At 44.8% G+C, this 14,291-nt stretch overlaps 1 protein-coding gene across 3 annotated transcripts in view; it reads left to right on the forward strand.

Annotated features, from left to right (window-relative positions):
• The window catches only part of SH3BP5 (SH3 domain binding protein 5), a 50,858-nt gene that overhangs the window by 32,681 nt on the left and 3,886 nt on the right, over nucleotides 1–14,291 (forward strand). For 2 of the 3 annotated variants that reach the window (XM_083468416.1, XM_083468417.1), the window contains 5 exons: nucleotides 3,582–3,746; nucleotides 5,733–5,863; nucleotides 9,020–9,062; nucleotides 10,600–10,819; nucleotides 13,324–13,581. In XM_083468416.1, coding sequence (XP_083324542.1) covers nucleotides 3,582–3,746; nucleotides 5,733–5,863; nucleotides 9,020–9,062; nucleotides 10,600–10,819; nucleotides 13,324–13,581 — 817 coding nt within the window. Of the gene's footprint in view, nucleotides 1–3,581; nucleotides 3,747–5,732; nucleotides 5,864–9,019; nucleotides 9,063–10,599; nucleotides 10,820–13,323; nucleotides 13,708–14,291 lie in introns of all 3 variants that reach the window. The other variant, XR_014517710.1, reaches the window with a different exon arrangement.

A 14,291-nucleotide genomic window follows, 5' to 3' on the forward strand; every position in this document is an offset into this window, starting at 1 on the left:
ATCTGATTTCTTTCTGCAGGGCCTGCAAGACAGAGTTGTTCCACCTGGCCTTTGGCTTGGAGCCAATTTGATTCCTTCCCCCCTCTTTCTTTTTCCTTTCTCCTCCTGTGATGAGGCTGCATTTTAATTGTTGTATTTTAATCTTGTTTTTAAGTTGTATTCATTCAACTTGTTTTTATTATTGCTTGTTAGCCTCCCTGAACCCAGCCTTGGCTGGGGAGGGCGGGGTATAAATAAAATTTATTATTATTATTATTATTTATTATTAAAACGCTCTACTCTTTATTGTTAAACACCTTAACATATTGTCAGTCCTGAACGTATACTTAAAGGCTTCAAAGCACATGCATTTCAGTAATCCTTGAGTGTCAGCCAGGCGGGGAAAAATGGCGCCCAGACTTTTTGAGGTGCTCGCAAATGGAGAATCCTTAGGCGCAAAATGCGTCTGGCGCCCTGCTAATTTCAAACCCTGGGTCAGACTCCTGTTTTATTGCTGGACCCTATATTTGGTAAAGGTCAGGCGTTTTTTTAATCGTGACATGAATACCCCACCTTTCCTCCAAGAAGCTCAAGGATTATATTATTGATTCTCCACCTCCTGCTCTTATAACATACCAGGTATGTTAGACTGAGACCCCAGAGACGCCTGAGTTCATTCAGTGAGCTGTGTGGCATTTAGATCCTGGCTTCCCAAGTCTTCATTCATCGCTCTAACCACTACGCCACACTCCCTGGCTGTGCCGCTCTTAGTTCCTTGAACAGTAACATTCTCGAGGGATTTCATGAAAAGAAGAAAACTCCTGTTGTAAAGTAGGCCAGCAGAACTTGATGCTGGAGGAAATAAATAGTTCATGCTGTGTGCGCTGGGAGCTTAGCCGGAGCATCTCAAACGGCAACATGAAAAAGCACTTAGAAAAGACAACTTTAAATGGTTGTGCCGTGTAATATATTTTAAAGACAGAGTTGAAAACAGGACTTTTCAGTACCTGGACAGCTTTTCCTCCTTTGGCGAGCATTCGTAGCCGAGTTAAGATTGTCTTCCATAAACAGGGTTTTAAAAGTGAGTCCGTAAGTGACTGTGGAGGTCAATTCTGGATCCACACATCCTTCCACAGTGGGGACATAGGTTTCCGGGTGGGAGTTGATCACGGGGAGAGTTTGCCAAGCATCTCTTCATCTTAGCATAATTCTCCTGGCGATTGGTGGCTGTGGCAAGTGGGCGGGTGGGCTGTTGGTGGCAGTGAGTGGGCAGATAATTGGCGGCTGTGGCGAGGTGTGCGATTGGCAGTGGCAAGCAATTGGCAGTGGCGGGCAGGCAGGCGGGTGAGCGATTGGTGGAAGTGACCTCCCCCACCCCCCAAAAAAGCTAAACAACTTAATTTCTTAATTTTGGGTTAAAAGAATAGGGGTCGCTTACATATGGGGGCATCTTATACACGGAAAAATACAATAAATTCAAATGGCTTGGCTTTTGGCAACCCCATAACTTATAAAATAGGATAACCAACACTGCGTAGATTGGCAACCCCCAGCACCTATGACAAACAAGCTCATAAGTGCACAACCAATGGCTGTTTAAGGATTATACAATGATAATCATTCCATCATGTTTAAATATATTATGTGGCCAAAGGAATTTGGGAGGCGTAACATACATTTATTCCTTGCAAGCAAGCAGTTGGCAGGGAAGCTTAGGAACCGCGTTAAGCTGTTGCAAGCTGGCCTGCTCAGCTGGAGCTCTTTAGCAGTGAATTTGCCTGATATTTTATTTGCTAAATAATGCGCAGCTTTCCTAAATGTTTCCTAATGCCTCCGACTTCTGCCAGCGCTTAACAATCTCAGGGTAAAGCGCCGAAAGCCATCCGAATGCAGCAAAGAGGTTTAGAAAAGTATTTGTGAATTTTAACAAGGGGAGGAAAAATGAATTAAAATAAAGAAAGGAGGAGAGAGAAGGAGAAAAAATTCCTTTCCCTCATCATGTACAGATTAGGGCTGAGTGATAAATTGATACATTGTCAAAAAACAGTTTGAAGTCCATATCATGATATTGGTTTCATAATTTTTTAACCTGGCAATATATTGCAAATCATGATGTGTGTGTGCTATGCAAAATTCACGGTGCAGGAAAAACAGTGAAGCCAGCCAAAACCTCTACATAGGTCCATTCTTATTTTAGACATTCCATATAACAGTATATCACAATGTTTAGTTGGTGACATACCGCAAGGTTGGAAACCAGATATTGCCCAGCCCTAAAATACTAAGAAGGGATGTAGATGGCGCTTTGGGCTAAACCACTGAGCCTCTTAGGCTTGCCGACCAGAAGGTCGGCGGTTCGAATCCCAGCGACGGGGTGAGCTCCCGTTGCTCGTTCCCTGCTCCTGCCAACCTAGCAGTTCGAAAGCACGTCAAAGTGCAAGTAGATACGTAAATAGGTACCGCTCCGGCAGGAAGGTAAACGGCGTTTCCGTGCACTGTTCTGGTTTTGGTGCTCCGTTGTGCCAGAAGTGGCTTAGTCCATGCTGGCCACATGGCCTGGAAAAACTGTCTGCGGACAGGTAAATCAAATTAGAAGTTGCCCACTAATGGCATTTAAGGAGACCATTCATTGGAGGGCAAGCTGAAATCCAAAACAAGATGGGGAACCATTAGGCAAAACTGAAACCCGGCAATTATCCATTTCTTTCCCTGCCCACCCCCGGCACACAAACCGGCACACAACTTTGGCACTGGTTTGGAATCAATCAGGCAAGGGTAGGCTTGGGGGGCATTAAGTCGTCACCCCGATTTGATTTGTCAATTACTCAGTTTGGGAGGCAGCACAAAACACCGGGTTTGTGGCATAAAATGGCTCAAAACTTGCACAAAACTTTGGCATCAGTTTTTTTTGGGGGGGGGCACCTGAAATTTCAGGGTCACAGGTTACTAGAGCTCCAGAAATGGATGTTTCTCTCCATAAGGTTCCATGCGTCGGTGGAGGGTCAAAACCACATTCGTTTGTCTTGTTGTTTAGTCGTGTCTGACTCTTCGTGACCCCCTGGACCAGAGTATGCCAGGCACTCCTGTCTTCCACTGCCTCTCTTTGGTCAAACTCATGCTGGTAGCTTTGAGAACACTGTCCAGCCATCTCGTCCCCTGTCGTCCCCTTCTCCTTGTGCCCTCCATCTTTCCCAACATCAGGGTCTTTTCCAGGGAGTCTTCTCTTTTCATGAGGTGGCCAAAGTATTGGAGCCTCAGCTTCACGATCTGTCCTTCCAGTGAGCATTCAGGGCTGATTTCCTTAAGAATGGATCGGTTTGATCTTCTTGCAGTCCATGGGACTCTGAAGAGTCTCCTCCAGCACCAGAATTCAAAAGCATCAATTCTTCAGCGATCAGCCTTCTTTATTGTCCAGCTCTCACTTCCATACATCACTGCTGGGAAAACCATAGCTTTAACTATACGGACTTTTGTTGGCAAGGTGATGTCTTAACAAAGTCAATAAAAGGATACCGTTTTGTGTCTGAATTTCCCTTCTTTTGTACGTGTTGAAATTCGTTTGTGCTAAATCCCTGCCTCTCTCTCTCTCTCGCATCTTTTAGGCACAGTTGGAAGCTCAGAAAGCAACCCAGGATTTTCAGAGAGCTACGGAGGTCCTCCGAGCTGCGAAAGAGACCATTTCCCTTGCCGAGCAGAGGCTGCTGGAAGATGACAAGCGTCAGTTTGATTCTGCCTGGCAGGAGATGCTCAACCACGCCACTCAGAGGGTAAGATCTGTTGCTGGCATGCCTTGGAAAAGCTGTTCCTTTCCTGTGCCTCTGCTGCCTTGGAGAACGGGGAGCTAAAAATTATTGGATACTTTGGGCAGGCAGATGGAGTTGATCACTGTGCAGAATGTTGGGTGGCATGCATTTTACATCTGACTCTTACAAGCAGGAAAGAAGACACACAAATCATTTGCACTGTTACATTTTCCAGCTTCTGCTACGAAGTGGGATGAGTCTTGCTGTGAGTGTAGGTCAGAACGTTGTGTAGCTAAAGAAACTGTGCCAACAAAAAAGGAATGGCAAGACAAACTCTTAGAGTATATTGAACTGGCTAGATTAACAGGCAATTAGAGATCACACTAGACAAGAGTTTCAAAAAACATGGGGAAAATGCAGAGAATACTTCACTAAACAGTGCCCTAAAATACATACCTGGACTTGTTTCGATTAATGTCTGCAGGAGACTTTGTGGATATATAAGTTATAATTAGAAAAATCTTAATAATTATTCACAAAGGAAACAGTTTTTTAGAAGTAAATTAGGAGGCCAGATACAGGATAAAGGAAGTCTTTTATTTGGTTGTTTGTATTGTTGTATGCTATGCTCATTGTATGTTATGTTCACATTTAATGAGGGTGGATTTGTGTATTGGGGTGGGGGTTAATGTTATGTTGTAAATAAAATTCCAGTAAAAATTAAAAAAAATTAAAAAAGAATGTTGTGTAGCTGAATGTATGAACTGCCTCTAGTTTGTGTCGAATTCTAGATTAGCTGTGCACTAACTTGGGAGTCACAATGCGAATTGTGTGTAGATAAATTTGCTGGTGAAGGAGGAATAGAGTGCCCAGCATTGAAATAAAGCCCTTCTCTGCCAGCTTTTTAGGGTTGTATATACAAGGCTGATTTAGATGTGTTTTGATCTCTGATGGTTCTTTCACACATTTAAGTCATCACGTGATGCTGCAGTTATCCAGTGAGGGATATGGCCATCCCATATGGCCATATAGGATATGGCCCAACATGGCCATCGGATGATAGCTGAGAATGAAATGCTATGAAGCCTAATCTGCGGGAATGCTAAGTAATTTTCGCGGCACCAAAACACAATCAAACTGGAATACATTAAAAGCCCAAATACCTCTGTCAGTCTAACTCCGACGCCTGGAGAAACATGGCTTTCAGATGCTCAGGCTCTGACTATGGCAGTACTCCAGAAGAGCAGAGCAGTCAAAAATACTGCTTCTTTCTGAGTGCCCTTTTTGTTTTGAATGTGTCACGTAAAATGGTACGAAATGAGCTCCACTGAACAATCTTAGATATGTAATGGAACGTAAGGGAGTCTTTTTGTTGGGCCTAAGTTAGTCAAGGCTGGAGGGATCAGAAAGTTACGCATGGCTTCTGTAGGGGTTTGGAGTTACTCGTGCGTAAACTGTCCCCGTTTGGGAGCTTAACTGCCTGGGTTAAACCGTCCTGACTGCACAGCCCATCTCAGCATGGCTGCCTCAGTCGCTAGCAGAATCTGTCTGTGGGCGTTTCTTAAACCTTTTCCAGCATAAAAGCTGTTTGACACCCAATCGTCTCCGCCTCTCATTGCGCGGGAGTCTTCTGCGCAGGGAGGGCGTGGGTAGTGGAGGACCAGTGCTCTCCTCGCTGACTTCCAAGGAAGAATCCCGGAGCCCTTTCCCCTCTTCCCCCATTTGCTCTCCTGGATCCTTGGTGTTACGCTGATTTCCTTCCCCCTCTATCAAGCTGCGTCTCCCCCTGGTGCTGGTACCTTCCCCTGCAGAATCGGAGAGCCTCTCCTTCTCCTGTTGCTCTGATGTCAGTTTCCTGACAGCTTCCCTGTTTTTTTTAATTTTTGAGACACATTAACATTTGAAATTAAGTGAGGCTGTGCTGAATTTCACGGATAGCTTTCCCCTCGCATGTATGTCAAATTTGATAGTATTGTGATCAAAACTGCTGTTTCTCCCCCCTCTGTCAAGGTCATGGAAGCAGAGCAGACGAAAACCCGAAGTGAGCTGCTGCACAAGGAGACGGCTGCCAAATACAACGCGGCTATGGGCAGGATGAAACAGCTGGAGAAGAAGCTCAAAAGGACCATAAATAAATCCAAGTACGTGGAGATGTTTGCAGTGCAACCATTGGGCCAGTTTTGCATGTGCATGGATTGACCTTTGTCTGCACATGCTCTAGGACTTGGGTCTCCAGCTGTTTTGGGACTACAATTCCCATCCTTCCTGATCACTGGTCCTCCTCCTTAGGGATCATTGGAGTTGTAGTCCAGCAACAGCTGGAGACCCAAGTTTGGGAAACTCTGCTCTCGGGAGTGATGTGAAGCTCCTAGGTTTTTGATCTAAGGCGGCTCTTTTTAAGAGTAATAATAATAATATTTTTTATTTATACCCCGCCCTCCCCAGCCAAGGCCGGGCTCAGGGCGGCTAACAAGCAATAATAAAAACAAGTTGAATGAATACAACTTAAAAACAAGATTAAAATACAACATTAAAATATTAAAATGCAGCCTCATCACAGGAGGAGAAAGAAGAAGAAGAAAAAAAAGGAGTGTTAGGGGATTGTCCACAGAGGCCCCAAACATGCACTTGGCCCTGGATTTCCAACCTCTTCTCCCCACTTCCCCCCCCCTTCTTCTTATATTTTGACAAAGTAATAATCATACATAAGAATAAAAATGTGTACCCCACCACCAAGACCATTCCATAATAACTATCCAACCTCCCAAAATTTCAACACCTCTTGCGATGGTTTGACCCCTTTCCATTTTAACAGCACAAATTCTACAAACACCCGCCATATTTCCTCAAAATCATTCCTCCTGCATTTTCCCCGTCTTACCTTAATGACACCTGTTGATTTGTCATTAATAGCTACATCCCACATCTCTTTATACCATTCTTCTATTTTATATTCTGCTTGCCCCTTCCACCTCCTAGCTATAATTCATGCAGCTGTCAATAAATTTGTGAGCAAGTCGTTCCTAGCCTGTGATTTCTGTTAGCTCCTTAAATACCCTTTGCCCAAAAAATTGTACATATTTACACCCCCACCACCACATGTGAACATAATTCCTGGTTTCCTGACATCCCCTCCAACATAACACCAAATATTCCTTGTTTATTTGATTTCATCTGACTGGTGCTCAATACCATTTCCAAACTTAATTTATAATAATTTCTCCCCACTTCTGAAACTTTGTGTTTTGCTTTCCCTCTGAAACCTGGCCAGGATTTGCATGTCTACGTATAAAAAGTAGCGCCTGCAAATTTTGTGTGTGTCGTGGGTCTGGGCCTTGAGCCTAGCAACGCCCCAGGCTCTTTTCATATCTGCAAACCCTCACTTGGGCGTTTCAGTTATCAAGTGTCCAACACACATCTGTACCACAAGGCAGGACCATGTGACCCAGCCAAATAAGATATGCAGGTTTGAAGCAAGTGTGTCTTAATGGCGAGTACCGTATATCCTCAAGTATAAGCCGACTTTTTCAGCACATTTTTTATGCTGAAAAAGCCCCCCTCGGCTTATACTCGAGTGAGGCGGGTGGCGGTGGCGGCAGGATGAGCTGCCCCTCTCCCAACCGCGGCTCCTATGCCTGCTCTTGCGAGTGGCAGTGGCAGAAGCGGCGGTGTCCTTTCAAATTACAGTGGTACCTCGGGTTACATACGCTTCAGGTTACATACGCTTCAGGTTACAGACTCCGCTAACCCAGAAATATTACCTCAGGTTAAGAACTTTGCTTCAGGATGAGAACAGAAATCGGGCTCCGGCAGCAGCGGGAGGCCCCATTAGCTAAAGTGGTGCTTCAGGTTAAGAACAGTTTCAGGTTAAGTACGGACCTCCAGAACGAATTAAGTGCTTAACCCGAGGTACCACTGTATTTCTCATGAACAGCCTCCACAGATCTTTGAAGGGAAGCTTTTCATTTTCCATGCCTGTTAAAATGGCAAAATGGATTTTGGAAGGATCAGGCAACAACAGGTCCCTCAGCAGTTAATTGATAACAAAATGCAGTAGCCGTCTAGGGACTGGCTTCTGCGTGGGCTGCGGAACACCTCATAATTAGCTCATTTTCACTCCCTGCACCAGGCTGTCTGCATGTCTATTTTTTCTTAATGTTGCTGAAACTGTTTGCGAATGAGACAGAATCCAAAGTAAGCTGCTCTGGTTTTTCCCCTTAATAGTAAAAGAGGCTGGATTCATGGAAAAAACAAGGCAGCAACTTCTCTTTGTGTAGAAATTGCGCCATATGTTGTTTTAGACTGCAGACTTGCTTTTCCATTTTTAAACCTGTTTTCACTTGACTGTGTAGCTCCTCACCAGCACAACTTGTTACATAATCCTTGCCTAATTTACCAGTAGCTGCTGCATTTCCCACCCTATGCTTATACTTGAGTGAATACGTTTTCCCAGTTTTTTGTGGTAAAATTAGGTGCCTCGGCTTATATTCGGGTCGGCTTATACTCAAGTATATACAGTAAATGTTATTCTAGAGGAGGGACTGCAGACGTGCTCTAAATAATCCAAGCAAGCAAGCCAGTCCTATTAGACCTCATATACTTCCTCCCGGTATATGACGGTGTCTCAAAGCAAGTGTAATCCCACCCTTTCCGGTGCTTTGTCCTGTCCTTTTCCTGTCCCTCATCCCAGTGTTTCTCAAACTTGTTGGACTACAACTCCCATCATCCCTAGCTAGCAGGACCAGTAGTCAAGGATGATGGGAGTTGTGGTTCAACAACAGCTGGGGGCCCAAATTTGTGAAACACTGCACTTATCCCCCCAAAACATGACCTTCTGGAGAAAGCAGGTTTGTTGCGCAAGTCCAATCACCTATAGTTGGGCTACCCGAATTTGCCAATATGTGATGGAACCGGATTATTTTCCAGCTGGAACTCACCACAACTCAGTTCTGGCCCCTCTCAGGTGGGCACCATGCCATTATAAGAGAACAAGGGAGGCGTTCCTGGTGAGTTCCAGCACCTCTTTTTCTAGAAAAAGAGCACTGGGTGGAAGCCTACCACAAAATAGCAACTGTTTTGTGGAACTGACTGGGAAGACAGGGGCTGTGCCCTTTGTGTGTGGACACCAAGCACAGGGGCAGCCAGTCTTCTCACCAAAGCTTGGATTGCTTCTAGAACATTCTCCGCAAAGCCTTGCACAAGCGTAGAGCAGAGATCTTCTCCATCCTTCTCTGTGGATTGTTCTACCAAGAGTGATAAAATCCATTCTCTCCTCCCTCTCTGTGTTCTCCTTACAGGCCTTACTTCGAACTCAAGGCGAAGTATTATGTACAATTAGAGGTACGTATCAAATACATCTTCCAGGAGTGACTGGCAATCTGTAGCAGACCTGTTGCAAATCACGACTGCAGTTGATGCGTTTCAGTGAAAAAACTTGTCTGTATGCTTAATCATGTCCTATCGTAGGGATAATAATAATAATAATAATAATTAATAATAATAATATTGTTTGGATTTAACTACAAAGAAGATGGTTGGGAAATGTCATGCAAAAACAGGGGCCTTATTCAGGCTTTCAAAACCCTTCTATAATTTAAAACTCTAAATGGGGGAGGGGAGGGAAGAAAAGTTGTAGCATCTGATTTATTGATTGATTTTACTTATACAGTGGTATCTCGGTTTACGAACTTAATCCGTTCCGGAAGTCCGTTCTTAAACCAAAACCGTTCTTAAACCGAGGCGCGCTTTCCCTAATGAGACCTCCCGCCGCCAGTGCTCTTCCACCGTTCGGATTCCGTTCTTAGACTGAGGTAAAGTTTGCAAACCGGGACACTACTTCCGGTTTTGTGGAGTTCGTAAACAGGACTGTTCTTAAACCGAGGTACCACTGTATGCTCCCAAAGTGGCTTACCAGCAAACATTTGAAACATCTCCGCAGTGGCAGTTGCAGAAGAGGGTTCAAGAATTCCATTCCTATATGCTGGGGTGATGGTGTTGGAATACAATTCCCATCAGGATCAGCTGCCATGGTCTGGGTTGAAGGGTTGATGGGAGTTGGAGTCCACACATCAGGAGGGCCACAGGTTCCCCATCGCTGGAGTGGATGAAGTTCTTTAGCTGGACTTTAATCTTCTTCTTCTTTGGCGATCACTTGTAGCCGAGTAAGATTGTCTTCCATAGACACGGTCTTAACAGTGGGTCCATAAGTGACTGTGGAGACCAATTCTGGATCCACACGTCCTTCCACAGTGGGGACATAGGTTTCCGGGCAGGAGTTGATCATGGTGAGGGTTTGCCAAGCGTGCCTTCCTCTTAGCATGTTTCTCCCTTTAGTCCTGAGTTTGAGTCTTCAAAGTCTACGGCACCTTTGGAAAAGGCTGTTCTCCAATTGGAGCGCTTGCAGGCCAGTGTTTCCCAGTTGTCGGTGTTTATACTACATTTTTTTAGATTTGCCTTGAGAGAGTCTTTCAACCTCTTTTATTGACCACCAGCATTACACTTTCCATTTTAAAGTTCGGAATAGAGTACAGTGGTACCTCGGGTTAAGTACTTAATTCGTTCCGGAGGTCCGTACTTAACCTGAAACTGTTCTTAACCTGAAGCACCACTTTAGCTAATGGGGCCTCCTGCTGCTGCCGCGCCGCCAGAGCGCAATTTCGGTTCTCATCCTGAAGCAAAGTTCTTAACCTGAAGCACTATTTCTGGGTTAGTGGAGTCTGTAACCTGAAGCATATGTAACCTGAGGTACCACTGTAGTTGCTTTGGAAGATGATGATCAGGCATCCGAAGAACATGACCAGTCCAACGAAGTTGATGTTGAAGAATCATCGCTTCAATATTTCTGCACTTAACATGTCTCTTCCACTTGCTTCATTAGCAATTGAAGAAGACCGTAGACGATCTGCAAGCCAAGTTGGCGTTGGCCAAAGGCGAATACAAGACAGCTTTGAAAAACTTGGAGATGATCTCCGACGAGATCCATGAGAGGCGGCGAGCCTCATCCATGGGGCCCAGGGGATGCGGCGTGGGGGCTGAAGGCAACAATGCGTCGGCAGAAAACCTTTCCGTGTGCAAATTAGAGCCGGATAATATCTCCAGTAAGTAGAAAGAAATAGCTGTAGAGTTTGCACCCTGTCAAAGACCACTATTCCACAATGACCTTGTGGCGCTTTGTGGAATTTGGTTCTATCCGCTGGCTCGGTGTGGACATCAGGGTAAACCATGGTTTAGTACGATAAGAAAAAGCTTCAGTGACCCTAAGGTTTGCATGCTTCCTCCTTCTCCAGTGTGGCTGCAAGGAGATTGGGAGCTTCCCCTTCCAGTTTGGGTTAAATGCAGCTTGTTGTGTCATCCAAACACTACAAATTGTGATGGTTTGTTTGAAATAAGCCAGCTTCAGAGCACGGGTTTAAGCCAGCCACAGCTAACCTTAACCATAGTTTAGTCAGTCAGTCAGTTTCATTGCACATAGCCAAAGGCTGCCGCAATGTACACAGAATTATTTGACAATTAAAAGAAAATATACTGAATTAATAAAAATGTCTTAAAACATCTATATTATCAAAACATTACATACTCTAAACAGAGCTATAAAAGTACCCCAATATACAAATCAAGGCATTAAACAATAAAATTCATAAGCTAAAATCATCACATGGTCACAAATGTTACCATTAATACAGTGTGCAATTTATACTCAAGAGTTTGGTGACAAAGATAGAGCATAGCCTGAGGTAGATAGATAGGATCAAATAAATTCATCTCCTTTACAGTTAATGGCTACCTTGGCTATATAATTTGCTCTAATTTTCCTAGCAGCAGTTGCAAAAAGTGCTACACGCCAGGTCACATACTTATCTGTGTCATTAACCATAGTTTAGAGTTTCGATGACGCACTAAAATGTGGTTTGTGGAAACTGGAAGAGAAAGCTTCTGAATTCCTTCTTACCACCATGACAGAGAAGAGGGGACGCAGGAGGTATGAGTACTGCAGCAGCAACTAAATTATGGTTTAGCCTAATACACAAATGTGGCCGTAGAGAGCTAGTGTGGTGTTGGGATTAGAGTGTCGGGCCAGAATGAGGGAAACCTGGGTTCAAATCCCCTCTCAACTATGACCCTCTTTTTGCAGCCTAACTACATCTCAGGCTTGTTGTGAAGATAAAAGACAGGATAAACATGTAATAAAGAAAAACAAAATATATGCGAGCTAGATGTTGTCGCATTCAAACTCCAAAAGTTCTCTGCCTCATAAACTTTTATGAAGCGCGGAACAACACGTTGCGGTCTGAGAAGATTGCACCCCAGGATACAATATAGGGTTTCTTCTCTGGGACAGAGATTGAAACAACATTGAATACCGAACACTCTGGAAGGTCATGTTCTGAAATTGTGAAATTCTGGACTTCTTGCAAAAGCTTGGAAACTTGCAGTGCTTTGTCTCTGAAAGGTTCATCAGTCAGTTTTTGTACCGTTCTGTGGACCTTGGGCCCAGTAGAGGTTCTTTATATAGCAAGTTTGAAACTGTCTCTCTATGTGTGATTTGTGTTCATAAATGATTCGATTTTAAGCACCGATTTTTGTAAGAAAGAACTAATAATGTTGCAACACTCATTGGAAGGGTTCTGGTTTGGTGTTTTCATTTTTTACTTGTGCTAGCTTTTCTCTAATTTGGCTGTGGTTCTTGCTTACACTGAATTTCCGTTATCCCTTTAACCATGTAAAAATATATTGTATCAGGCAGTTAAAAATTCTTGCCTGAAATACAGTTTGAGCTTAGGCCAGCGGTTCGTCCACCCTGACCGGGCGACCTCAGAGCACCTTCTCTCAATTGGAGAGTTCCTAGAAGACAAAAGACATACTTGTGGCAGAGCAGTGTTGTTTGTAGGTCACCACAGCAACTAAACACAGCACGGAAAGCTCTTTAGTGTTGACCCTGAAGGAGCCACATCTGTTAAAGCCAGCTGGTTTCCCTTTTAAAATAATGGAAATGGCATCTGGAAAGGGATTGAACCTGCTGTGTTCAGATGAATCACTGACTTGTCTCGGGATATGAACTATCGTTCCCACCCAAACTCGTATTTATTTATCATCAATAAATAATATTCCCCATTGTGAAGCCTGTGGCTTGCCTCCCACAGTTTGGTCAAACTCATGCTGGTAGCTTCGAGAACACTGTCCAACCATCTCGTCCTCTGTCGTCCCCTTCTCCTTGTGCCCTCCATCTTTCCCAACATCAGGGTCTTTTCCAGGGAGTCTTCTCTTCTCATCAGGTGGCCAAAGTATTGGAGCCTCAGCTTCAGGATCTGTCCTTCCAGTGAGCACTCAGGGCTGATCTCCTTAAGAATGGATAGGTTTGATCTTCTCGCAGTCCATGGGACTCTCAAGAGTCTCCTCCAGCACCATAATTCAAAAGCATCAATTCTTTGGCGATCAGCCTTGAATAGGTAGACTTCAGAAAACCAGCGTCCGTATACTGTTTGTAACTATTGCTCTTGAGAGGACAGGGTTCATAGACAAGAGGTGCAGGCAGATGGAGGACTTGGAAGGAAAATCCTTCTAATCAGATTTTGCTGACTTTTTTTGCTCTCTGATTTTGCAGTGGCTTCGGAAGTATTTGAGGACGACACCTGCAACAGCCTGGTTTCTGAAGATGACTCTGAGACCCAGTCCGTATCCAGTTTCAGCTCTGGTCCGACAAGCCCTTTTGAGACGCCATCCCAGTTTCTCCCTGTGGCACGGCCTAGAAGCCTGGATCTCTCCAGCCCCATCTCGCTGTCTGAATTTGGCATCTTTCCTCTACTAGGACCTCGCAGTGAATGCAGTGGGGCTTCCTCTCCTGAATGTGAAATTGAAAGGGGTAAGTTGGACCGAATCACAGGCTAGGGATTATTAGGATCGGGATCAACAGGCTTGAAGTTCTGGGGGGTAGGTTTGTTCATTTCTCCCCATCTCTCCCCCCTGCAAATGGAGCATGTGTAACCAAGTGCATCTATGAGACATTCTAAGCTGGGATGCGGGTGGCGCTGTGGGTTAAACCACAGAGCCTAGGACTTGCCGATCAGAAGGTCAGTGGTTCAAATCCCCGCAACAGGGTGAGCTCCCATTGCTTGGTCCCTGCTCCTGCCCACCTAGCAGTTCGAAAGCACGTCAAAGTGCAAGTAGATAATAAGTACCGCTCCGGCGGGAAGGTAAACGGCGTTTCTGTGCGCTGCTCTGGTTCGCCAGAAGCGGCTTAGTCATGCTGGCCACATGACCCGGAAGCTGTACGCCGGCTCCCTCGGCCAATAAAGCGAGATGAACGCCGCAACCCCAGAGTCGGTCATGACTGGACCTAATGGTCAGGGGTCCCTTTACCTTTAAGCATCTTCTAAGCCACATAAATAGGGTGGGACCAAAGCCCAGCCTTCCTCTGCCCCTAAAATCTCTAATAATACTTTTATTATTTATACCCTGCCTATCTGGCTGGTATTCTCAAAGCTCTCACCCTTCAGCTTTCTGGCTGTCGTGCTGCAAAGTACGCTGAGCTTAGCCAGGAACAAGTTTAATCTGTAACTTGCACCCTCCCTA

This window comes from Podarcis liolepis (genome assembly GCF_965112155.1).
Source record: "Podarcis liolepis genome assembly, chromosome: 12".
Taxonomy (NCBI): domain Eukaryota; kingdom Metazoa; phylum Chordata; class Lepidosauria; order Squamata; family Lacertidae; genus Podarcis; species Podarcis liolepis.